The sequence below is a fragment of the Agelaius tricolor genome, unplaced genomic scaffold, assembly GCF_023055355.1.
Source record: "Agelaius tricolor isolate 1412-34295 unplaced genomic scaffold, bAgeTri1.0.p SCAF_7, whole genome shotgun sequence".
Taxonomy (NCBI): Eukaryota; Metazoa; Chordata; class Aves; order Passeriformes; family Icteridae; genus Agelaius; species Agelaius tricolor.
Genome location: NW_027269267.1, coordinates 30,775,826 through 30,802,340, shown reverse-complemented (window position 1 = coordinate 30,802,340; position 26,515 = coordinate 30,775,826). Strand labels below are relative to the sequence as shown.

General features: G+C 42.9%; 1 protein-coding gene across 4 annotated transcripts in view; it reads left to right on the top strand.

Annotated features, from left to right (window-relative positions):
* Positions 1-26,507, top strand: part of NPAS2 (neuronal PAS domain protein 2) — a 105,858-nt gene extending 79,351 nt beyond the window's left edge. For 2 of the 4 annotated variants that reach the window (XM_071430794.1, XM_071430797.1), the window contains exons 8-21: positions 424-542; positions 2,908-2,990; positions 3,902-4,008; positions 5,160-5,307; positions 5,906-5,987; positions 6,684-6,825; positions 7,549-7,655; positions 7,828-7,920; positions 13,758-13,904; positions 19,539-19,733; positions 21,023-21,201; positions 21,699-21,791; positions 23,679-23,865; positions 25,001-26,507. In XM_071430794.1, the coding sequence (XP_071286895.1) occupies positions 424-542; positions 2,908-2,990; positions 3,902-4,008; positions 5,160-5,307; positions 5,906-5,987; positions 6,684-6,825; positions 7,549-7,655; positions 7,828-7,920; positions 13,758-13,904; positions 19,539-19,733; positions 21,023-21,201; positions 21,699-21,791; positions 23,679-23,865; positions 25,001-25,189 (1,871 nt within the window). In that variant the 3' untranslated portion in view covers positions 25,190-26,507. The remainder of the gene's footprint in view (positions 1-423; positions 543-2,907; positions 2,991-3,901; positions 4,009-5,159; positions 5,308-5,905; positions 5,988-6,683; positions 6,826-7,548; positions 7,656-7,827; positions 7,921-13,757; positions 13,905-19,538; positions 19,734-21,022; positions 21,202-21,698; positions 21,792-23,678; positions 23,866-25,000) is intronic. The other 2 variants (XM_071430795.1, XM_071430796.1) reach the window with 2 other exon arrangements.
* Positions 26,508-26,515: the final 8 nt, after the last annotated feature.

Below are 26,515 nucleotides of genomic sequence, written 5' to 3'. Positions count from 1 at the left end.
CCACTGATGACTTGACGAACTCTCTTCAGCTTCCTCCTTTGCCAACACTTCTTTTCACTGCATCATGGAAGTTACAGCACTAGGCATGCTACAGCATGGGGTTTTTTTTCCATGTGAGTGGTGGAAAAGAGCAATTGGATGCGTGGGGTTTCTTTCCAGAAAACTGGTTTATGCTCTGTAATAAGGTTTGGCCTTATTTTTATCAGGATTAACCTGTAAAATTCATATTCGAAGTTAAGCTCTGATGCCTTTCTGCCTAACATGACTGACTTGGATTTAAATATATGCATATCAGCTTTAAAAGCTTTTAGAGCACTTCTCTGAATAAAAATAGTATTAGTATACTTGGAGTGTGCAAAATATTCAGGGAGAGCGAATCTTATATGAGGCATGACTCCAGGTCCCATTTTTTTCCCTAACTAGTGCCTAACTCCACTTGCAATGGCTTTGATGAGGCTGTCCCAAGGGCTTACAGAACATCCCCAGGAAAGCAGATCTGCTTTGTTGCAACTGTTCGTTTGGCAACACCCCAGTTTTTAAAGGTAAGTGCTCACCCTGGGTGCTGTGCATTCCAGAACTTCACGAAACACTTTCAGATGGGGCAACACAGAAGGTTCTTAGTTTTGCTAATTGAATGGATTACAGGTATCACATTTCATGCATAAAAATCCAGTGAAGAGGATTATCAGTGCAAGCCAGGATCTGTGGAAGCAGTGTCACTTCTGCCCGTGTTGCACAGGATACAGAACCCTCCTTGCAATAGGAATTGTAAAGTCACTTTGAAATTTGGTTCCTCATTGCTGCTTTCTGTTCCTGCAATGGGACAATGTACAAAGGTCTCAAGGGTCTTTTCCAGCCTAGCTAATTCTGTGATCCTGTGATTTTGTGATACAGATGACCACCAACAATTCCATTTGTGCTTCTCAGCATGTTTGGTGGACTACTGCTTGTTTCCCTTCTCACAAATCCTGGAAGATAGCTGCTTGTGGTTATGAGGATAGACAAACCAAGCTTGTGCCTAGCACTGCTGTTCCCTGATTGACAAATGTGAACTGCTGCATCAGGTGTCCTGTGCCCAGAGTTTTGGAGGTTTTTTTGAATGTAATTGAGATGTGACCAATATGAAAACTCCCTTGGCCTGGTTCCATTACTGCTCTGGAACTGGCAGGGCATTCTAGACTGATTCCTGACCCTGCAGGCAAGTCGAGTCCTTCCAGGTAAGTGAGGATGCTGCCCATGCATCTTAACCACAATAAGCATATTAGCAGAAGGGCTGGAGTTAAAGGTTCTCTGAGAACCCTAAAAGCAAATTCCTTGTCTTTGGGGAGCTAGCATCTCAAAATAAACAGGGAAACAAAATGGGCTACTTGTGGCAATGAGCTGCCCAGTGCTAGGGAGGAAGCAGCTGCTGAGCAACCCTGAGAAGGTTTTTACTGCCACAAAGTCCTGAACACACTTCAGTTCACCTGGGTGACTCACCTAACTCCCACTCTTGGCTTTCTACTGTAAAATGAGTGTAAAATGTTTATCTGACCAGCTATGGAAGACAATTCAGCAGTTTGGTTGCACACAGCAGTGTTTGTATCTTGAACTTTAGTGTATGATCTTGGCATCAGCATGGATTTTGGCCTAAACTGGAGAGAGGGGGAGAGAGGAATTTAAGGTGTTTGTGAAACCTTTTGCCTCTGCACAGCTAGTGACTTCAAAGAACTTTGTCAGCATTGATATGTATCATAGAACTGCTTGATTGCAGCACACCTCAGCTTGTTCTCTGGTCCCAAAGGGTTTCAAACATCAGTGGTCTCCTCTGCCAGAGGGACAGCAGAGAGAGAAGCACTAATGGAAATGATGGGAAGCTGTCACTGGGCCCACAGCACGGGGGGGGTGGCATCAGGGCGCAGGGGAATAGCAGCACTGGGCAGGCTGTCCTTACCAGTGAGGATGGAGACCCTCCTGCAGGAGAGACACAAAGGACACAAGAACCCCAGATGCCACAAATCCAGAATGCTGATGCTGGGAAGTCCCAGGCCAGGAGCCTCCAGGCTGACTCTAGGCAGCTTGTGAAGCTGCAGTTGCCCCTGCAAAGCATCCAGTGGGAGAGGAGAGGTGGCCACAGTGATGTGGCCATGGGGCACGCAGCCAGCCCCAGCCCATGCATGGGTGTGCACTGTGATGCCATCCTTCCCTCTGCTTCCCACCTTCACCCAGCAAGTGACCCCCACTGACTGCCTCCTGATCCTCATCTCTCTGGGGCAAGGCTGTCCTGCCTCACAGACAGCCCTGTGCCCTGCCTTGCATAACTCATTAATTATCATGCTCATGAGCACTGAGGGGCTGCTGTGAATCTTGAGGGCCAGCTTGTTTCTGTGGCAGTGAAGTGCAAGGCAACACTGACCCCTTAACCCACTGGACAGATCCCCTGCAGGCTGGCTGCCTGAAGAGCCATTTGCTCCTCTGCAGCTACTGAGGGAGAAGGAAAGTGTCCCCCTTTCTCAGAGAGCTTGGTGGGCAGACATCCAAAAGGACCAAGGGTGGTGGGTATCTTTAGTAACACAGAGGGAGTGAAGCAAGATGTGGCAAGCCCTGGTGGTATCAGGCACAGGCTGGATGCTGGGAAAGCCCACGGCCATCACACCCCAGGCACTGCTTCAAAGCCAAAAAACTTTTGGCACCCTGAGGCACAGTCTCAGCTCTTAAGTACGTGTGCATTACAAGTTCTTCTCCCTGTCTCCTGTAAAAAATGTTGGCATTGATAAATACAATAGTTTGCTCTCTGGAATGGCCAGAAAATGGGTGAATCCTCTGTTTTCTCCTCTTATGCACCATGTATTTATAGCTAACAAAAGCTAGATGAAGCAGAGGGGTGAAGCTCCAACTCTCAGTAAGTCAGTTTTCTCCACTGGACAGGAGATGTGCATTGTAGAAGAACCTCTAGAGGAATTCACATCAAGACACAGTCTGGAGTGGAAATTTCTATTCCTGGATCACAGGTTGGTGACAAGAAAAGCCCTGCTGGTTGTGTTTGGTGCTTTTCTACTACTATTTCACAAGTACAGTTCTCTCAAGTAGTGTTCCATTTCACATCTAAATCTCATGAACAGGAGGGCTGCCAATAAAATTCCTACAAAAGCTGATGTTTACTATTTTGCATTTACTTTTGCTTTTATTTTTAATGGGCTTTTGAAACAAAAGGACTCTATTTCTTCAGCTGAATTTGTGATTAGCTTGTTCTTCCTTCCCTTAAAATTATCAACAGACCAAAGTCTGTCACATGGCAAAATGAGCTAATTATTATACAGCTGCAGAAATCCTTCCTTCCAAATCCAGTCATTGATTGCGTGTGTGCAATTCCCACTGAGTTATGGAGGGAAAGTCTATGCTGGCCTGAGGCATCTGTGCTGGCAAAGGTACAAAGCAAGTGCCTCAGCATGCCACAGATGAGCTCTCCAGGCACCCAGAGGAAAGCAGCACAGATGATTTCCTCTCTTATCCCCCCAGTCCCAGCAGATGATGGCTTCCAAACACCTCCTCACACATTGTTCCCTGTATAAGGGCTGCAGGAGCCATTGCAGAGCCCCTGACCACGCAGCCAAGGAAGGACTCCCTCACAGGAGATTCCTGTATAAAGGTCCCTGAGAAGCTGCACTGCCTTCCACAATCACATTTTCCCTGGAGGAGGGGTGTTGTCATAGTCTTGTCCTGGTGGGACGGTGCCTGCCGGTATTGCTGTGCCCGGCTGGGTATCCCAAGCTCAAGGTGGGGGAAAGTGAGGATCCAGCCCCCTGAGGTGAACAACTATGCACTGATAAGTGAAAGTAGATCTGGGCTGTTTGCATCTCTGCATCAACATGCAGAACTGCTGGTTCTGTGTTTCATGGCCTGCTGTTGTGCCCAACCGCAGAGCGCCGCCGATCATCGGATACCTCCCTTTTGAAGTGCTGGGTACTTCTGGCTATGACTATTACCACATAGATGACCTAGAGCTGCTGGCAAGGTGCCATGAACACTGTAAGTAACACATGGCCCGGGTTCCTGGGAAGTCACTGGACACTGGGACTCCTCTTTTCAGTGAAAAGTTGTTTGGAAGGGGAGGTTTGACTCTGCCTCACCTGTTTATCTTAGCAGAGCTGTAGCAGACTGCAGACACTGCAGCTGATTGGCATCTGGGACAGACTTACCAAGCTCCGAAAAATACAATTTTCTCTTCTATATCCCCAAAAGTAGCCAGTGAGACTCACTGAATGGATAAAATATGCCAGATTTCACCCCTTTTCTATTAGTAAAGAATATGCAGAAATAGTTCAAGCAGTTCTTGTGGATTATTTCCCCTAATGTTGTTCACTGTGTATTTGGGATTAGCTGTGATTATTTAAATACAGTCTACTAGGATTTAATTGAAAAACTCTTTCACTAAGTAAAGAAAATAAGGCAATGCTTTTCAAATATTTGCTTACAGAACTGGCTTTAACATCTCACATTACCACCTCTGCCTGTCTTGAAAGTATCCTGTCAACATTAGTTTTTATATGTTGACATTGAAATATAGAAAGGCTAAATATTTGGATGTTTGGGAACCCCTTGAAATCACCAGGGGGAAAAAGAAGAGATTAATTTGGTTATTGAATCTTCAAAACCTTCAGTACACCCTGGTTTACCGTAGTTTGAATTCTTGTCAGTCTGGGAATTTTCTTTCAAATTTTGTCTTCGCACAGTGTTATCTCATATGCTTACTTCATTCTAAATCCATCTGCACACAATACTCATCTTTTCAAGCATTTTTATCCTGTACTTTTCTGCTCTAGAATTTAAGATGATCACTCTTAGAAAATAATCCCAGGTGTCTAATTAAGCAGTATGTGATCAGCACATAAAGCTGGGTAAGATCTCTGTTTAAATTGTAGAGGACACTAATTCATTAGTGTCCAAACTTAAGGTTAATTGTGCTGTGTAGGAATGTACTATCCAAAGTGTCAGAAGAAGATACCTACTAATCATTATGATTTTTGTTCTGTCAGAAGGCTGAGAGGAGCACTTATTCAAAATTGGTGCTTATACTCCTGTCTACCTATGACAGATACTTTTGTCACTTTTTTTTCACATTTCATGTCATTTTCACGTGGGAAACTGTGCTACAAGCTGTGTGTATTTTCTGCTGGCAGTGATGCAGTTCGGCAAGGGGAAGTCGTGCTGCTATCGGTTTCTGACCAAAGGACAGCAGTGGATCTGGCTCCAGACCCATTACTACATCACCTACCACCAGTGGAACTCCAAGCCAGAGTTCATTGTGTGCACTCACATGGTGGTAAGGTATGGAAAATCCTATCAACCGGCCAGGACATAAGGGACAGGAAGATAGGAGCATTCTCATATCTGTCAGCATTTTCTTTCCAAAATATAACATCATTTACATAACAAAAAAATTAAGCCTGAACTTTCTGAAGGAAATAGGGTAATTATAGAAAAATTATCAGACTGAACCTTAGTTCATGTTAAGCTTATTTTTTTGTTTTTACTCTAGGGGCAGATAAACTATGGCATTTTTTCATTTTGTGCAAAATTAGAAAATAGACATCCTTAAATATTCACATTCTCTAATCCTTACACTGTTTTTAAAGAGCTGTGTAGAAGCTTTTCAGTGAAGTCATAAAGTGGTTGTAGGATGTGAACTTGACCTTTTTATATAGTTCTTTAATATGAATCTTGACTTCAAGAAGATAGGAACAGAGCAAAACCTGAAAATTAAAACACTCTCAAATGTTTTTCAGTAGCATTTGACTTAAGTCACTTTTCAGCTGTTCATTTAACCTGTAAAATGTACAGTAATTTATTTCTCCACTCTCTGAAAGTACATTTTAAGAAATATAGCAGTTCCATGTTGATACATAGAATTATATTTTCCATTCAGTTATGCAGATGTTCGGGTGGAGAGGAGACAGGAGATGGGCTTGGAAGAAGTGTCCTCAGAGGTGGTGTCCTCAGCACTAAAGGTACAATGAGAAAAGCTTTTCATGAACTTGTGTAGCAATCACAACTTGTTCTATGTTAACACCACTGAAGACTCCAGCATTGTCTTTCTCCAATGTTGGTGGATTCTCTTAACTTCAGAACTCATTGCTCATTTGAATTATTTGGACATAAATCAGGTGGGTTTACGAAAGAATAAACCTGGAGATCAGTAACAACCACAAATGAAGAGGAACATGGGCAGGGGCAGGGGCAGTGTAAGATATCTCACTTTTCCTTGGCAAGGTACTACAGTTTAGAGATGCATTTGGACACTTTCTGGCAATCAGCCCTCTTGGACACATCTCAGTGATCTCTTGAGGAAAGACAGCAAAGCTTATCCTCAGTGCACGGCCAAGTGTCTCACAGAGGTTGCAGTTGCTGTCACATCCAACTGAACACAAAAGAAAGATTCAGAAAAACATCTGAAGGCACAAAGTGACTATGGCAGTAGCCTGCTTTTTACTAGCTCAGTGATAGTTGTTTGTAAAATGCATTGGTTTGATGCTGTTTGGAAGGGGCATTGATGCCTTTGTCCAGGTCTGCTGGCCTACCTGAGATTAGTTCTGCTCAAGTCATTTTAGGTCTGCCAAAGAACTGGAGTGCAACCATTACTAAATATCAAAATGCTTTACCTCTGACAGATGCAGTAGCTGTTCTCCTTTTCTGGTTTGTTTTAGGAGAGTGGTGCCAGCTTGGATCCTGAACAGCACTTTAATGCACTTGATATTGGTGCCTCAATCCTCAGCGCTAGTCGGACACCCTCAGCATCATCCAGGAGCTCACCAAAATCTTCCCACACACCCAAGTCAGACCCAGCGTGTGAGTGGCATTCCTGAGTTATGGAATTATTTTTCATTTAGCCAAGTTAAAGAATGTGTGCTTATATACCACAGCTGCTAATTTAACAGTAAATTATGAGGTATTGATGATATGCACTGACAAAGAAGTGCAAAAGCTGAAATGGTAATGTGCAAGAGAGAAGGTTCTAGCACAACCACCTAAATGCTGGAAGATGAACACTGGGATTAGACATGAAATGTGCTGTTTCAATCTGTTACAAAAATGAGAATTTTGTCTTTAAATTTGAGGGCACCTCTGTGAGCAATATGAAATTTCTCTAGACTTACATGACTAGTAACAGCCTGTGGGTGACTCTCCTCTGGCCAAGATTTAGGATGCTCCAGTGTTGACTTGGGAATACTCTTTCTGCTTCCTGGTCTGGAAAAAAAGCCAACGAGCTAACCTAAATTTACAGTTATTCGGCCCATATAAAGGGAGTTCCAGCTGGTTTAGAATAGTTCATGGGTCTTTTTGCACTGCTCATTGGAGCATAGAATCATAATCTGTCTCATTTACTTTTATCTTTGCCCAGACCCTCCTTATCAGTTTAATTTCATTGCCATTGAAGTCAACAAGAACAGCCCTGACTCCCGCTAGAATTTAGCCAGGCCATTACAATTTCTACCCAGGTCTTGTCACATTACCCACTTCAAACAGGGTTGATTTCCAGCATGTAAGATCTCACTGGTGCTTTTCTTGCAGCTACACCAACAAAGCTGATTACGGAGTCCAACACTCCCTTGCCGAGAACACCGAGCGCACAGCAGGATTTATCTGTGCATAGACTCAGCCAGCCTACTGCTCTTCAGGTAACTTCACAAGGAATCATGGAAACAGGCAGAGGGTGGAACAGCATGTGCCACATATGCAGCTTAGCAATTAAAAACAACTTACACAGAAGCCATGGCATTAGAAGAAACCTAAAATTTAAAGGAGCCAAACTTCTAAATAAAGTTTTGGTTTGTTTTCTTTTTAACCTAGGTTTCTTTGCCTTCTCAGCTTCCATGTGAGCTTCTCCCACAGCAGTTGCTGCCTCAAGCAACTCTGCAAAATCAGCCTGCACCTCTGGCACAGGTTAGTTGGGGATTTGGAAGTGGAATAGGTCACTTGCTTATCTCCTGATACTTTCTCATTTTGGGGCTTTTAAGTTACCTCTGTAGTAACTAAAATCCCCAAATCCAAACTCTCAACCACTTAAAATATTGTGGGAAAGTAATCTGAATTTTACACTTGTATGTTTAAACATATAACTGCATGCAGGTGTTCAGAAGCCCAGGTGCATGTAGGTTCAGGTGTGCACACATCTGTTTCATGAGAGGACAAAAACCAGATGGAAAAAGAATTTCCAACTTCACTTTTACAGAACCAGGTCCCTTCAAGATCAAATTCACAATGAGAATTAAAACCAAAAACTAACAGAGACACCCAGTCCTGCTAAAAACACCTGTTTGGCTGTGCTGATGCAGAACTAACTAGCAGTATAGGATATGCAAATTCAACAACACCCATTTTATGAGTGTGCCAGTAATGGTGAGGATGCCACTGAAGACAAATTTCATATTCCTCCAATCTATTAAAAAAGTGGGTGATGGCCCAAAACATCACCTCAGGGTTACATTTGCAGTGGATTTTGAAGAAGCAGATTTGAGTACCATGTTCCCAGCACATTGTTTTTCTCCTGTGGTTATGCTGTGATGATACACCCCGTCATCCTCTGATTTTAGGAATGACAGAATATTGCTGGACCTAGACTGCTTCTACCATTGATACCATATACTCACTCACAAGACCCCAGAGTTTATTTCTGTAGCACATAAAGCATATAAAGTCCTGAGGATCCTGGCTTTAAAATAACAAATTCTCATTTATCTTCCATGTTTAATATTCTCTTCACGACTCCATGCTAGCATGCAGCGAATAAACAGCATATCAATTATCTGCTCTGAACATTCATTTTCTTTTACAGATACTTCTCCCCGTTATTCATTAATGCATTTTCAAACATCAATTAGTTTATGTATTATAAGTCTCTGTGTGTTTTGTTTGACTTTTTTCTACCTCCCTTTCTTCTCCATCAAAGCTCTTTGTGAAGAGAAGCTTTCCAGTTGTTTACCAAGACGCCTACTGCCTTGTCCCTTCCCAGTAAAAGGCTCTTTCTGGCGCACCAGCTCCATTTTTTTTTTCTGACAAATTAGAGTGCCATCCAGTCACTGATTAAGCCTCTTTGGGCCACCGAAATCTTAGTGAAAGGAAGAGGGCTGACTCTGTGGACTCAGGCAGCCCTCTGGCAGCAGTCACAGCAGTGCTTCTGGCAAAGCTCAGGATGAAGGTTGACATGGAGCAGGGAAATAACACCACGACATTGCAGCCCAGGCTGCTGATGTTCACACTCCATAGTAAAACTCCTGTAGAGAGTACCACGTCTCCACACACATGTGATTTTCATAAACTGTTATGAATATTATGATACTACTATGAATATTATGATACTACTACTACTGTACATCCCACTTTAAAATAATTAACATGTCAGCCTACAGCAATATAATTAATTATTCAAAAAACAAAGGTGCCTGCAGCACTAGGTGAGTGAGGGACAAATCCAGGTACATGTGCATCCCACCAGGAACACCTTCTTGGCTTCCTAGCTGACCATTTCCAGTTGTGCAGTTTAGTGGCAAAACACAAGCCCATAGCTTGTAGAAATGGTGTGGCCAGGTGCCCCGCTTCCAGGAGGAGCTGCACAGGTTTGTCCCTGCTGCCTTTCTGCTACTTGTCCTTAGCTGAAGGTGACTGATGGCAGGAGCTGGAAGGCCCTGGGTATCCTTGTGGCTAACATTTGGCTACAGGGTGGCTGCAGCAGGGAAAACATTATAAGTGGGCACAACTGTGTCTGCAGTGAGCAGCTAGCTCCTGCCTCGGGCACCATCTGCTTGAACTTTGAGTAGTTTTATTTCCAGCAAAGGCTGTGATGGTTTTGTCTCCACTGAAATGCGATTTTAGCTTGTGCCTTGCTTGTGTGAATGAACAGACAGCACAGTGTCACCCTAGATGTCACCTGAATGTAAATGGTTTACTTTAAACCAAGTGCTCCCAATTAGAATATTTGTTTGTTTGCCTTCCTCATTGTCATAAATTAAAATCCCCTGCAACACAGCGGATGTTGATGACTGAATAATAATTAACACTAATAATCCGTTTGGGATTGAGCAGGTGTTATTCAGATGAAGGAAGAAAGAACAAGTCGTTCGGTGAGCTGCAAAACTAATGAAATCCAGTTTCCCAGGGGCTGTGCCTTGCAGGACTGCTGCATGGAGCCAGCCTTTCCCACAGGAGCAAGGGATGAGTGGATCCTTCTCTCCTTTGCTCAGCTAAAGCTTTCATGAAGTTACAGCAATCTGGTATTTTTGACACTCTCTCAACTCTGTTGAATGTCTCCAGCAAGAAACATGGCTCAACTCTTGGGCCAGAAGAATTGAGAGAAAGTTGGAAGACAGGCAGAAAAGAAAGTTTTAAAGGAAACTCAGCTACAAAACAAATAGGGTCTCTTTTCTTTACCCAGCTACCTATTGTCATGACACTTGTAGGAACAGATTGTCTTGGGACATCCATCTTTTTGTTGATCACATTAGAAATGAGGAACTATCCTGACAGACACAGGGGCCACAGGTCCCCACTCCTGGCTGCAGCCCCCCAGCACCTAGAGAGAGGGAGTAACCCTGGCACTGGGGGGTAGCACTCAGTGGAGAAAAACACCTCTCCTTGGGCATGGTGGAGGAGAGGAACCACAGCATGGAAGTGCCAGTCCCTCTCCCTGGGCTGTAGAGCCTCCCTGGACCATAACCAGCACTAGTGCATCGAGCCCCTCCCTACCAGAACATATGCTGACATGATCCCAAATGCGTCACTTTATTTTACTCTTTGTTTAAGAAACCAGACTAAAATTACTGCTGTGGTTTTTGCTTATTTGTTTTGGGGGCTTTTTTTGCCTGCATTAACAAACCTTGATTAAACTGGTGCAACTAAAGAGATCTCACAGGTTTAGTCTCCCATGTTTGACTGTATCTAGGAAGATGACAGTTTTCTGTGTATTACATGCACTTATCTCAGAATTCTGTGGATTTGTAAATACCTAAGTGAGATGAAGAGCAACTTCATCTGATGCCAATGGCAGAGTTAAAGCTGGGCAGTGTTTTCTGTGAAAGGTTTTGAGTTAAGCTCTTTTAATTTATTATACAATTAGAAATTTCTCCCTTAATTAGTAGAGAGGTTAATGATCTTGAGATAAATACTCTCTGGAGCAGGTCAATTGCTGTTAGTGTCTCATTGTACAAAAACAATAGGAGCTCTGTGAGCACAGGGGTCATGGTTAGAGTTATCAACAATTTGGGGGTTAGAGTAGGAAAAGGAAAAAAGCAAAAGACAAAGTTCCTTGTCTTCATCCATAACAGCTTTCACTCCAATATACCAGCTAATTGTTGATGCTAAGTATTTTAATACAAAAAGCATGTGAAAGAGAGAACAAAAAGACAATATAAGATGAATATGCTAAATATAAGAACTTGCACAAAAAAATTAAGGAATAATAATTTAAAATCAACAGCAATACATTCTTGTATGCAACTTTGCAAAGCAAATTCTAATTTAAAACTAAGGCCTGAAAATTGATTTTTTTTTTCTTTTTGAAATATAAAGTGATTGTGAAATTACCTAGTTTTAAATTCTTACATTGATTAACTGAAGGAGATCAGGTTCCTTTCTCAAAGGGTCATCAAGGAATTTGCATGTTAATCAAAAGTCTGCCATCACCAAGACAGGCACTTAAAATGAAGCTCTTTGCTAAAACTGTTTTTAATTCCTTTTCTAATAAGGATCCTTTTAAAAACTTAAAAGTAGTCCTCGCTAAAAGAGTTCATATAGAGATAATTAGATAACGAGACTTGTCTTTTTAAAAGATCCTTCTGTACAGGCCAGGTTAAAGCAGGAATTAGCTGCATCTCATCGATGATGTGTTGCTCACAGCATCATTCCAGTCCTAAAACCAGAATACCTGGGACTCTTCAGAACCAAAAGGCTGGGCTGCAACGAACAGCAGTGGATTCCCCTTTGAGTCACTTGTTCTTATTCCCAAACATCTGAGGTCTCTGCTCCACCATTCCTCAGGTTAATTCTTTATACATGGGCAAGAAAGAAAGAAGGAGACCCTGCTCTGGCTTCTGTAACACCAATTCCAAGTAACACAAACTTCCCTTTGGGAGGTTTGACACCATGTTTCTGCTCTGGGAGAGGAGTGGGTTGCAGATGATGGCGCTGCTGTTTGCAGGCACGAGCACCATGAGTCACAGCAGGGCCGAGGGCTCCCATCCCCTCCTTGGGCAGACAGTGCAAGCAGCGAGTGCTCACAGATGCCTCTGGCAGCAAAGGGGGCTCTGTCACCAGCAGCTGCAGGTGCCACCTTAGCAGCCCTCCTTGCCCCTAAGCAGGGTTGGTGAGACTGACCCCCACCTGGCCATCACTCTATGCAGTGACCTCCCAGGCTGTGTGGGAAAGACACCCTCTGCCTGATAAATGGAAATAAACCTTCTGAAGTCCTCGCTCTTTCTCTGCCAAAGGCCATTTACTTGGAGATGTCAGCTTTGCTAGAGGGAAGGTAAAGGTACTTTCACATACTTAACTGGTTTAAGGTGTACTAGTTAGCTGATACAAATGTGTTCTGTCACATTTAGCTTTCTCTAAGTAGCCAAAAATTTCATCTAAGGAAGTGTACAGTCCTGCTAGTACCAGAGCACTCCTTAATTCCTGTCTTGTTATCTTTTTTTCCTACTAAAAAGCCAGAAACAATGTAAGCCAGTGCACCATGGAGCAGGAAGGTTCCAGCAGCAAGCATCAGCTCACCCACTAGCACAGAGCCACTGGAACAGATACAGGGACAGGGCAGCATTTTCAAGTCACAGCAATTTTTTTCTTTTTGCTTCACACTCTCAGCCCTGCATGTTTTCAAGAAGATCTTGGATGCCTTGATTACATAAAAACTTAAAAAGATTTTTTGAAGGGTTTTGTTCTTTTTTTCAAAGACTGTCTTTTTTACTTTTGGAATATGAGCTTATCAAAAGCAATTATTCCAAAGCCTATTAAAGTAATAATTAACTTTGGTGAACTTTGAATCATACCTGAAAGCACCAAATACTAGGGATTTATTGCTGTTAGTCCTCTCCACAACTCTTGATTATTTCAGTTTGTGCCAGTATTGCTGCTATTGGAGGTTGCACCTGCTTCTTGACCTTGATTAATGATCTCCATTTTTTACTATTATTTAGAACAGCCTTTCTTCCACTGAGTTGAGCTATTCATTTTATATCACATATAAAAATAACTTAATGAGTATTTCTTGTCATTTAAGTACTACTCAGCTGTACAAATCTAGAAAATGTTTATTGTGGTCTATTGTGTGATGCCTTAGTAAGTCATCAGCAGAACAAAGCACTGCAGAACTGCTATTTCTGTTCTGAGAAAGGAAAGCATTAGTAAAACACATCTGGATTATACTGTTATGCCACACTAAGGGCTCCAAACTACAAGCTAATGAAAATAATGCACTCATTTGCCATCCAGTAAAGATGCTCTTGATATTTTAAAGTAGCATACTCCCAAAAACAGTCCTTACAACAGAACATGGTTAACTGTAAGCAGATCATTCTAGCTGAGGAAATTTAATAAATATGCATAACCCTGAAAATAGACAAGATGTCTCTGTCTACATGTTAGTATATTACAAAGACATTTTTATTTTTTAGCTGTGGTTTACAATCAAGAGACCAGTAACTCCTTACAGAACAATGTTCTACTGTGGCCTGCTTGTATTAGAATGACTGATTCCCCCCCCTCCCTCTTTTTTTATTTCCTCCCCCCAGTTCTCGGCACAATTCAGCATGTTCCAGACCATCAAGGACCAGCTGGAGCAGCGGACACGGATCCTGCAGGCCAACATCCGCTGGCAGCAGGAGGAGCTCCAGAAGATCCAGGAGCAGCTCTGCCTGGTCCAAGACTCCAGTGTACAGGTGTGTAACTACTGGAAGGGACAGAGTCAAGCATCCTCTCTCTGTTGATAGGCTTGGCAAATTAAAATTCTTCCAGAGTCCAGGATATCTGGACACATGGAAAGTAGGTCATCTGAATTTTAGAGGGATGATGCCCTCTAAAAGGCTCTTGAGTAACCTATGTCAGGAAAGGTTTAAGAGCTCTCTGGAAGACGAGAAGGTAGGAATACCTCAGCTTTAGGAGGAGGAGAATAATTAGGGTCATTTACAATAGCATTTTATTACTTTATCAACCAAGTCTTCAGACTGAGCAGCTGTAGTAGAAAGAATGTTGAAGTTCAGGCTTCCTTGTCACATTAAAACCCCTGAAATTCTGCTGATGTTCATTTGCTCACACCTTTGGAGGCATCTGAATTTTTTCTTCACCAGACAGGCTTAAGCCTTTAGGGTGAATCTGACTGAGCCTGCTCTGCTTCTTCCTTTGACACCTCCTACACAGAGGTAGAATTCTCTGATACAGTATGTGCTTTGTACCCCTTACATCTACCAAACCTCAAAAATAATAGTAAGTGCAGTTTAGTAGATCACAGGTTTCCTTTAACAAGAAGTGGACAAATCATCCTGTTTTATGGAAGTTTTTTGAATGTGGGTGATTACTGCTATATTCCTCATAATTTAACTATAAATGCCACGTTAAATGATCCTTGCTAGTAATGTGGCACTGGGGACTTGGTGAGTATTCTACTAACAAGATGATTTTAGAAGACAAGCTTTGTCAAGGAAACAAAAATCTCAAGAGTATTTTACAAACAGGATGGGACCTACAGAAGTCAGTGGGAATTTTGCTTGCAACTTCCACACTGAAATAGACTTTCACCCATCATCAGCATCTGTGAAATGCAGTTTCACACATTAACAAATTGGGATTGTATGTTTAGGTAATTAAGGGATCAGCAAAGCCAAATTAGAAACTTTGCCACCTAAGGTGCTGCATGTGCACTGCTGTAAGACAACACAGCAGCTGCGGGTTCCAAACCCAGAACTCCCTGTTCCTGCTGCCATACAATCACATAGGGAGACCAGGTTTAGTTTCAATGTGTTTCTTCTATTGATTCTCCACTGACTTTGATTAATGGGAAGAGAAAGTCTCTATGCAATTAACAGGTGTTCAGTTCAGAATCATGTCACATATCTGAAAGCTATTATTGTTATTATGACTATCAAGAGACATGATATTCTCACTTCCTCTCTTTTTAATTGGGTGACAACCATTACTCTCTCCTGGTGACGTCTTTAATAATCATACACACTCTTTTCTCATCATTCAGGCAAAAATAAAATTTCAGAGCACATTATTATAAGCAAGAAACAGATTTTGTTTTTAGAAAGCTGTCTCCTATATGCATTAGGGTGCATGGGACAGATTCTCAAGTCCACTCACAGGGAGCTCAGGCAGAGTCCCAGAGGGTAAATAAATGCTGGGGTGATCTGTATTTCCCCCCTTCCCCTTACCAGTTTGTAGCTCTGACTTACACCATCTGGGTAATGTCCTCTCCCATAAAAACTGCACCAGGTTGGACCAAGTATTTTCAGACCATTACAAGTTCTCTACAAGTGTCAGTACCTACCAATTTCCAGCTTACTACAGATGCAGTCCTGAGAGGCAGGGAGAATGGAAAGAGCTTGGAAATGCAGGGGGCTGCATATTTGCCTTAAATGGCAATGCTGGATGGGGATCATCCAGCAATGATGGATGGAGAACACATCCCCTGTATTTTGTGTACTTTTTGGTCTCCTCAGAGCAATCAAACAGGGTGATGAGATGGAAGTGGTCACACTGACTCCTGGCCAGGACCTTTTACTTCTCCCACTTTCTCTAGGTAAAAAAAACAAAAAACACAGAAAGAAATTACTGTGATGTTGCAAGGATAGATGAGGAATAATTTTTGTCTTTCTTGGCTAGGGGCAATTTGAAAGAAAGCTGCACACTTTTGCATGCAGCTCTTTTGTGACTCACAAGCAGCGAGGAGTAAACTGTTAAATCAGAAATCCAACCACGTGCTTTGCTGCACAGATTTCATCATTCAGGGAGCTGGATGTCTGCAGACATTGATCTGTGTCTACTATCAAAGCTAAAATGCATAGTAACAAACTGGCTACTATCAAGCACATTTCTGGTGTCTTTAATACACTGCATAATAGAGCTGTAAGTGTGGGGGAGTGATGTAGGCTGTCTGAAAAGGGGAAAGTGTTCCCTGCTTTTCCCCTATTAGCTGATTTATTAGCCTATCATCCCCACTGGTTCACTCCCTTCCACATAGAAGTGTACAGGTAGCTCCATGGAGAATTAAGCTTGATTTCCATTTCCTTCAGAGATCTTCAAAACTGAGTACAGCAGTCCACCAAGAAATGCTTTCCCAGACAGACAGATGTTGAGCACAGTAGTCTGCATTTGAAACTGTTGCAGGAGCCTTGTGCAGAGAAAGATGAAACTGTCAGGAGGGTTGCAGGCCCTGAATAAAAGTGTTCAAAACCCCATTAGATCCCTGTTACTGCTCTTCCTGACAACGAAGGACAAGAACAGGAAGAGTAACCTCAGAAGTCTGAAGGATGCTGTGTCTGCTCTAGTTTGAACAGTCTAGCTAATGATTCACAGATGCAAGAGGAAGGCAGAAAGGCTGAGCCTGACCAGCTTGCAAGAACTACAATCAAGACCATCCACAGCCACCCATCATTTGCAAAGCAGAATCTCTTCGAAGTCATGAATCTCAGCTTCCCAGTGCTGTGCTTCTCATCTTTATATATTTTACATAAAGAAAGAGTCTTGATGCCTGTAATGATGAGCCCAAAAGCTATAATGCCCTGATTATCCAAAGGACAGGTAGAGTCAAAGAGATGTTTTCCTCAGGATGCCTTGTCAGTGTGGTTCAGCCATTAGCTGTAGGGCCCTTCTATCTTGGAATGAGGGAGCAGCAGTGTCAGAGGGTCCCTCCTCTCCCTTGCTGCTTTGCTGTGTATGTTAACAATCTGGCCAATTAAAAAATGTTTGTAAGATGCTTCACTGACCTTGCAGTCCACAAAATCACCAACGAGACATGTCATTAGCAGCAATACAGTTAGGGGGCTGCTAATTTATCTACTAAGGGAAAGATTTGATTTTTTATGAAAAGGTTTTTCTTGTTATTTAAAGCTGCTGTATTTCAGCATTTTGGGGGAACACAGACAAGACTATCACAAAAGAGGCACATTATGAAAAACCACCATTAATTTTGTACAAATTAAGCTTTTAGGTTTAACTAACAAGTGGAAATTTCATGCTTCGATCCTCTGTCAGGTTAACTCTTGAGTTTTCAGTTCTGCAGGGACATGGCCACCATTGCTTCCTGCTCTAAGCTTGTTTTTTCCAGGTCATTTATGTCCAGAGGGTAACAATGCTGCTTTGGCCATTATAATGGCAACAGAGGGTCCCCAGGTATGAAACACTCAGAGCCCTCTCAGGGTACGAACACATGAACAAATGAAATTGGCCTACTGGGATAAACTTGGTTCTAAATTTATGGTGTGTTAGCTGCCAACCATTAACTGTGCACGTTCCTACCCAGTGGCACACTCTGGTAATTGCAAAGTAGGTTACTCTGCTTTCTTTGGAGGATAAACTCCTTGGCCTTCATCTGGAAGTGAAGTAAGCACACAGGGAGGTTCGTGCTAAATAAGTAGTCTGCTGCAAGTTCACACCCCACCTGACATTCACCTTGATAGTGTTGAATTTGCACTGGGTGAACTGAGTGTTTCTCCAGTGCTGTGTGCCACGTACAAGGACACTAAGCTAATCCTCCTAAAGGTCTTAATTTGCAGTGATCTCTCCAGTACCAGTGGGTCCACACTCCCTTCCCATCACTTTTTTCACATGCACCACTTGTTTTGCCTGTTCTGAATTTTATATCCAATTTTATATCAATGGCGACCCATCTCACGGCTAGGGCTAATCAAGTGAGTTCATGTACTAAACATGTCCAAAACTTAGCTTTTATGTACAGAAAATAAACAAGAAAATGAATTTTCATTATATTTGTCTTTGATTTATTCATAATAAGACCTATTTACTTGGCAGAAGTTGCAAGACCATCTGTCTTTCTGATATGTAATGGCTCCAAACTCAGTGAGCAGTGTTTTTAACAGAAAACACTCAGAGCTAGTTTCAGACCTGCTGCAAGCAGCAGCCCCAACCCTGTCACTTGACCCATTTATTCCTATCAGACATCTCTGAGATGTGGTTAGCCTGCAGCACCTGAAACAAGATGTTGCTTTTCCTTAATTGTCCCCTTCTCCCAGATGATTAATGTAAGCTTTGTCTGTACCTTTTTTCCTGGGTAAAATCTTGGCACACAAAAATTAATTAAAAATTTATCATATTTAAATAAGTTGTGATTTTAAAGCTAGATAAATAAGTACAACCATGATGGATCAAGCCATACTTTTGCAGAGAAAAGCAATACATTATGCTGGGCCTTTAGAGAAAGCTATGGGCTTTTTCCAGGAAAAATTAGAGGGGACATGATAGTTTAGGGAATTGTTAATACAGCAATAAGCTGCACAAAGGTGTACTAATTACTGGGCATACCTCAGATGTACTGCTAGGCATGAGACTGATGGATGAATAATGAAGAGAACAATTGTGATTCTGATTTCATTTAAAAATTAAGTAGCTCCACTTAAATTAATGAAGTTCCATACATGTAGCAGTGGTGTGGAATCAGAATCAGATCCAAAAATTACGTCAACAGTGTAGGATATGTATCTCCATACAGCCCTTGGTGGCAGAAAGGCTAGGTCTGAAATACTGCAAAAAGAGCCTGTGGCATTAATAATGCATTGTTTTAAAAGATTAGTTTTCCCTCTTCACAGCTGTAATAAAAGAAATAGCCCCTAGAAGAGCAAAAATTCCCAAGTCCTGTAACTTTTAAAGAAAGCTTCATCTTGAAATGCAAAAGTAGAGAGGACATCATTTACAGAAACACTAAGAGAAGAGCTGCTAGCTCTTTTACACAAGTCAAATGCATGGCACAGTTAGGAAGAACACCAGGTGACAGTTACCTGATGGGAAATCAGATAAATGACAGTGACTGTCTGTTTACACATCCTGTCAATGATAAGGACACGGCCATTCAGCTTGGAGAGCTCTGGCCTGACTGTGGCCTCATTAAAAACATTTGACAACTCAGCTGGGTGTAAAGTGTCGAATTTCCAGAGACGAATTCAAAGATAGTTCTGTCTGAAAGGCAGGTGGATTTTGTTGAAAGGACTGAAAAGACATGGAGTTACTCTCTTCTCTTTGGTCAGGATGCCCCAGAACACAGTGAATGTACTGGGAAATACTCTTAAGAGGGTTGTGCCTGCCCCATGGAGAAGGACTTGCACCTTGTAGACACATTTCACAAGTAATGGGTGCACTTGCAGAACAAGAAACCAAGAAACTAGAGACAGTAGAGCTGTTAATGCAGGAATGATAGGTGATTTCCAACTAACAGTAGATGTGTTGTGATTCCAGAAATGTGGTAACTTTATTTTAGAATATACCTTTGGATTTACTTCTGTCACATTCATTATTCAAAACATCTGGGCTATGTAAATAAATCCTCCCTTCTTCTTTTCCAGATGATCTTACAGCAGCCAACAGTGTCCCTGAGCTTTAGCAATACTCAGCAGCTGGACCCACAACAGCTACAGCAGAGGTCAGGGACCCTTTCTCAGCAGCAGCTTGTCCCCAGTTCTCAACTTCAAGGACAAATCACATCTTCACAAACAACCAACCAGCAGTCACTGAGAGAAGCAAGTGTGATATCGAGCCAGGTAATCATTTCTTTGAACAGAGAAGCATTTAGATGGAAAGGAGACACTGAGCTGTTCTTAAGCAAGCGAGTAAAATCATGTCAGTCCTGTAACTATGCCTTTGCCTTCCCTTTCTTATGCTTCTGTAAAAGGGCAGCCTATAAAAAGGGTTTCCCTACAGCATTTACCTTACCTTAAAGCCTTTTTCTAAAATCTCAGCCAGGAGGGTTACTTGAGCAGCTGTTTCAGCTTGAAATTGGAACAGGGGGGCATGGAAAATGTGTCAGTGACTTACTGGTCTTCGGGTGGTCCTGAAAGAAACCTGTGACTGATCACACTGGAAACTTGAAATAGTGAGACCTCTCAGAATACTTGCTCCCTGAGCCCAGTCGGACACCACCAATGCAACAAAGCCTGTCTGCTGTGGTGGCACACAGAATACATTGAGATTCTTTTGAGACCCTCAGGCTGTGAACGTTAACAGGTTCCTGCAGAGCAAAATAAAGTTCAGCCTGAGCAGTAACTGAGATCTGTGAAAGCTATTAGGTTTGGCTTTTTGCTCAAACTGCTGGTTTCTCAACATTTCCAGTGTTTGGTCTTCCACCCACCTGTTGTACCTCCCTTCACAGAAAACTGAGCTCCTCTGCTTCCCGATTGTGTGGCAAGCATATTTCCATTATTGTCTTCTGAGCCCACAGCTGTAGCATTTCACCTCCTTCATACCTGTGTTATAATGACTCTATTAAAGTAGAGAGTGTATAACAAATACAGGGCAAGGGGCAGAAACTGATGCCCAGAAAGTTCCACCAGAATATAAGGAAGAACTTCTTTGTCACTGTGTGAGTGACCATGCACTGGAACAGGTTGGCCCGAGAGGGTGTGGAGTCTCCCTCACTGGAGATTCTCAACACCCGTCTGGACACGCTTCTGTGCCTGTGGACACGATCCTGTGCCTGTGCTCTGGAATGGCCCTGCTGGAGGAGGGAGGCCTGACCAGATTGTCCCACTGTGGTCCTTTCCAACCCGACCTGTTCAGTCATTCTGTGAAATGGGGGTGGCGGGAGGAAAAACACCACTTTTTTTTCTTTGATCTCTTCCTATCATGGGGCTCGGCGGCAGCTCCTCACTTAACTTCGCTCCTGCCTTAACTGGGGGGGGTCGTTTAGGTTTGCCGGTCGGCAGAAGCGGGCCTGGGGCAGCCGTGGCTATGACAGTCGTTTCGCGTACGGTGGCAGGAGCCGGCTGGCGGCACCGCCAGCCACTGGTGCCGCAGCCGGGCTGTCTCCCCGCTCTCTCCGCTTCTCTTGCAGGGCCCGAAGGCGGCGCGGAGCGCGGAGCTGGCGCCGGGCGGCGGCCGCGCCCCGCCCCGCCCCGCGCCCGCGTCCGCGCCGTTCGCCTCAGGCGGCAGCGGCCCCGCGGCGCCCCCTGGCGGCCTGTCCCGCGGCGGCACCCCCGCGCCCGCCGGCTGCAGCCACGACCAGCAGCTCAGGTACGGGCGGGCGGGCTCCGCAATCGGAGGGCTGAGGGCTGGGCTTACAGCCCTGCCCGGCGGGAACAGCGGGCGCGGTGCACTCCAGCTCTTGGGACTGCAGGAATGCACGGGTGGATTAAAACTCCCAAACTGTAGCTGCGTCAACCAGTAACGTTATGAAAACTGATACCTTGCTGCTGGTTTTGAAGACCACAAGGTGAATTAAATCGAAGTTGTAAAATATTATTCAAGCATCCATATACCTAGCAGATAATAATGGTAAAAAGTGTGATTTATGAGGTGTATGTCGGGCACCCGGATCGGCCCAGAGGGTAGGCGCTGCCCCAGCCTCCGCCTCGCAGTGCCCAGGACGCGCCTGCCACAGCCAGCAGCGGGGTCAGACCTCCTCACACTCAGCCTGGTGCCTGTGAAAATGCCGCTTCTCTTTGCACACTGTGGGATTTGTATGGTCCTTCTCTTCCAGCAATGTCTTTTTTTTTTCCCTCATGTGCCAGATTGTTGCTTAGCCAGCCTATTCAGCCCATGATGCCTGGGTCCTGTAATGCAAGACACCCTTCAGACCTCAGCATGGCGGGATCCCAGGCCAAGTACGTGCCTTGTCAAAGATAAAACATCAAAGTTGCTTTTGAGGGGAAGTAGCCTTCTTTTGTAAGATGATGAAGTAGTTATAAATATTGGGAATGTGTTACTGTGCTGAGCCTGCCTTCCAGCATCTGGGTCAGCCTTATCCTGCCTGGTCATATCAGGAAGAGTGACAGAGAGAAACACAAAGTGCCAGTGGCGTTTTAACAAGCCATGGCTGGGGGAATTTTTGTCCCTCACATGCTGCCTGCTTCAGCACTAGAACTTCTGACCCACCAAAGGTAAATGTGAGAAAGTCAGCACTGGCTCAGTTAAATGATTGGTGAAAATAGAAAGCATCACCTCAGTTGTTTCATCTCCTCAAAACTTAGATGAAGGAGGCAGAACACACTGGTCAAAATATACCCTTTTTTAAGCTGTTTTTTGTCACTGTACTTAATTGTGAACTGATAAAATAATAAGCAACTGTTTGCACATCATTCCTTTAAAAATAATTCTTTTTACAAAACACTACTCTTCTAATGTTACCTCAGGAATGTAGGTATTCAGTACTTGTTTTTTTTTAAACATCATTATTGTTGTTTAAAATTATCTTGAGATAATTTGTCAAATGTAAATATTGTAGCTCTGCTTTTAAGCCTCTGAATAAAAGAGGCCTTATTTGCAAAGATGCATCTCCCAGTTCATGTAGACTTGACTCATGGGACCCCTTTATAAGAGCTCACATCCTCATACAAGTACTCAGACTGTAGCGTTTCTAACTAAACCCTAATGTTGAACAGCTGTTGAGTGAACACAAGCCACGCTATGATCTCATCACCCTTTACAGGAGAAACAGAATTAGGCTGGGTTGGCAATAGTTCCATTGTGGTTTTGCCCACAGCCTTCCACAAAACAACACAAATTTAAGTTTTGCTTTGCAAAAGCAGAATGGCAAGAGGAGATGAGTATTTTGGTTCTGTCACATCCCTCGTTCCAGAGGGTTTCTAGAGGTTTCTTCTGTTCCTAGAGCAGGGCTCATGGTGATGGGAACTGCTGCTATGTGGCAATATGTGTATGAGCAGCTTAGGAAGTAATCAACCCTAGCCTTGTGTCTGCAGGAGATCACCACCCCCACAGGGGAGCACAGGCAGCAGGACAGGAGGTGCATTTCTTCTTTCTTGCTGCAGTTCAGGGCTCAGCATATTAAAACAGAATCAAAGGCCATTTGGTTTAATGAGCTGGGGATGTGAATGCTGTGGCTGAAGACAAGATGTGCATAAACTAGAATCCTTAATGAATCTAAAATGTGATCTGGATTTTGAGGTGAGATGTATTCTTCCCTCCAAGCCCAGCTCATGCACAGAGCAAGGGAAAGCAGTGCTGCCAGTAGTGCTGTTCATATTAGCAGGTCCCATGCACTGGAATCATTTATTGGGAATTATCTGGGGGGTTTAGGCTGAAGAAGAGAAGGCACGGGGAGACCTTACAGCAGCCTTCCACTATCTAAAAGAGGCTACAAGAGAGAAGGGGAGGGACTTTTTACAAGAGCATATTGGAATAGGACAAAAGGTAGTGAATTAAAACTGAAAGAGGGCAGGTTTGGATTAGATATTAGGAAGAAATTCTTTACTGTGAGGGTGGTGAGGCACTGAAACAGGTTGCCCAGAGAAGTGGTGGGTTCCCTATGCCTGTAAGTGTTTAAAGCCAGATTGGTGGATGGGGCTCTGAGCAACCTGGTCTAGTGGAAGATGTCCCTGCCCATGGGAGGTGGGTTGGCACTAGACAGTCTTTAAGGTCAGCATGCTGTGATTCTATGATTTAGGAAGACTAGGGATTGCCATCCCCCTTTTAAGAGAAGACCTTTGTTTCCAACACTTTGTTCTTGATTGTTTTGCTTCTTTCTTCCATAGGTATTCTCAAACCCAACAAATGTTTCAAAGTTTGGAAGTGCAGACTTCCAGCAGCAGCTCTCCAATTGTACTGATGGGACAAGCAGTGTTAAACCAAGGGTTCACCACTACCCCACCTTCCCAGCCATCCTCTTTGCCACCTATGCAACTCCAGCACCAACAGCATCAGCAACAACGCTACCTGCAGGTAGGACAAAGAGGATGATGTGTAAAGAGTACCAAGGTGAGTGGGCTTTGCAAATGGGGCCCCAGGTTTCTGCTGGAGCCTGATCCTGGCAGAAATGTCCATTTAAGAGATTCTGACATGTGACACACTGCTACAGTGGCCGGTACTAGTACAGCAAGGGAGCAGTGGGAACAATCAGAATATTTAAAAGGAAGTTACTAATTCTGTACATTTAAAGCATAATCAGATTATCTTGGATATATTTAAAGTTTATTTCCAGCTGGAGAAAATCAATGCCTTAGGATTTGTTCTGTTCTCTTTATTCAGTATAAAATTTGCTTAGTTTACAAGTCAAAAGATGATTTTTAATTACCGGCATCAACATAAAATAGATCTGGATCAGATATCTGGATCCCTTCAGGAAACTAACATATTTTCTCAACTCCACAAGGCAAAGAAGATAAAGTGGAGCACGTTGCCTGGAAGAACCAGGTGATTTGAATATGTAAAAATACTTATTTTTGACCTAATTCAACACATACTAAAGTAAAGGGGGGAAATGAAGTGTGTCTGTATTAGTTCAACAGGAGCTGGACTGAGTCTTTGAAACCTGGTCACATATCCACTGGCATCACTGAAAGAGTATAACCAACCTCAAATTATTAAACTTTGTTATTGAAATGAAATCCTTATCATAGCCTGAGAATTAATGAAAAAAGTCTGGCAGATACTGTTTCAAATAAAGCATCTGCAAAATTCACATCAGCTTCAACACTGCAAGGTCACACCCAACTGTAAGCTCAGGAAAAGGAAGGGCTAGAAGGGACAGCATGAGGCACATTAGAAAATGCTGTTTCATTTATTCCATCCATCCATGTCATTTCTGACATGTTCACCCACGCGGTTCCCAAACAGGCTTTTCAGGATAACCTGCACATCCCAGGCAGTGCATTACTGTGAGAAAACCATTTCAATGTTCTTTGTTGCAATTTATGTCCATTCCTTCTAGCATTAGTTAAGCTAACCTCATGCCAAACAGCTCCAGAAATAGAAGCCAGCAAACCAATAGTATTTCTAAGCATCCTGTAACCTGAGGACAAAGAGCATTAACGCATGAAAGAATCAAACACCATGATAAATTTTATTTTATCTGTAGGTGCAAACACCAAGTTCTTTGCACAATGAACAACCCGATTCTTTGCTCCTGCCATCTTACTCACCACAGCAAGGAAATATGGGGTATCATCAGACACAGCAGCAGCAGCAGCAACAACAGCAACAGCTAACATCAAGAAGAAGGAATAGTTTATCAGAATCATCAAATTTACCACAGCCACTGCGATAGAGTCCCACCAGCACAATCAATGCACGATTAGCTTTAACCAATGGGCACATGGGGCAGAAGAGAATGACTTTGTACTTACTGTTCTGGCTTTTGCACAAGCATTTCTTTCCAAGCTCTATGACAGAAGTACGCCCAGAGTGCAGACTGCCACGGACAGCGCATTCCGGCACGCTGGCTTCCGTTTGCGCTGTGTCGTGAGCACAGGCTGTACTGACAGAGCAAAATCACAAGGAGCACTATCCTGTGCAGCCTCCATCACCGCTGGGAGCACGGGAAGAGGCGGTCAGTCCCGGCGTGTCACTCTGGAAGCCATCTGGCAATTCCAAAAGACTGCCAACAGACTCATGAGGTACTTGGCCTTCACTGTTTCAGTTCTTCTTTTGTGTATGAAAAGCACTGCGTCAAAGGTCTATCGAGGAGAGAACAAGAGATTATTTTTATTATGATTATTGTTATTATTTTGCACAACTGCACAGATGAGAAAACTAGGCACTTTCTGTAAAGAGAAGTTTGTTTCTTTATTCTTGTGGCCAAATTAGCACATCCAATGGAGGAGAAAGCCCAGCCATTGGTGAAGATGGTCTACAGCTCATAACCCTTGATTTAGAATCTGAAAAGTATTATGCAGCTTACCCTAACTGTTCTTCATTACTAAAAACAAACCAACCAAAAAAAACAAACCCACAACCCACACTGGACTGTTTCCTACATGAATTGTGATTGCAAAGGAGAACTCAAATTGTAAGCACAATCATGCAATTCTCCAGTAGTACAACATGAATCCTTCTTCAACCTAAACTCACCCACTCCAAGTCTCTGAGAAATATGCACTGTGTTTTGGCCCACTGACTTGGGATGCTGCAGACTATTACATATCTCTTTCATTATAACATTTGGGATTAAATTTTCCTTTGGAGGAAAAAAAAAAGAAAATGCACTTTTCGCTTTTTTTGTATGTTTTCCGTTGATATGTTTCTAAGAAAGATTTTATGTAATTATTAAATAAAAAGTAGTGTATTGTACAGCTGTTGTAATAATGACCTATTTCTATATAAAATAAAATTATATGGAATTATGTGGAAATTATTTTGTATATGAAATATCAACTCATTTCACAAGTATAAAGATTGTGCTTGTGTTTTTTTGTGAGTGGGTATTTTGTAATAAACTAATGAATTAGAAATGTTTTTGTGAAGGGAACTACTGTTTCATGCTATATACAACTCAAACTATTATTTTTTTCCATTTAATGATGGACAGTTGTCTTTATTTGTAGAATAAAATAAAATAGCCAAAAGGCTTTATTGCAGGACTTGCACACATTTT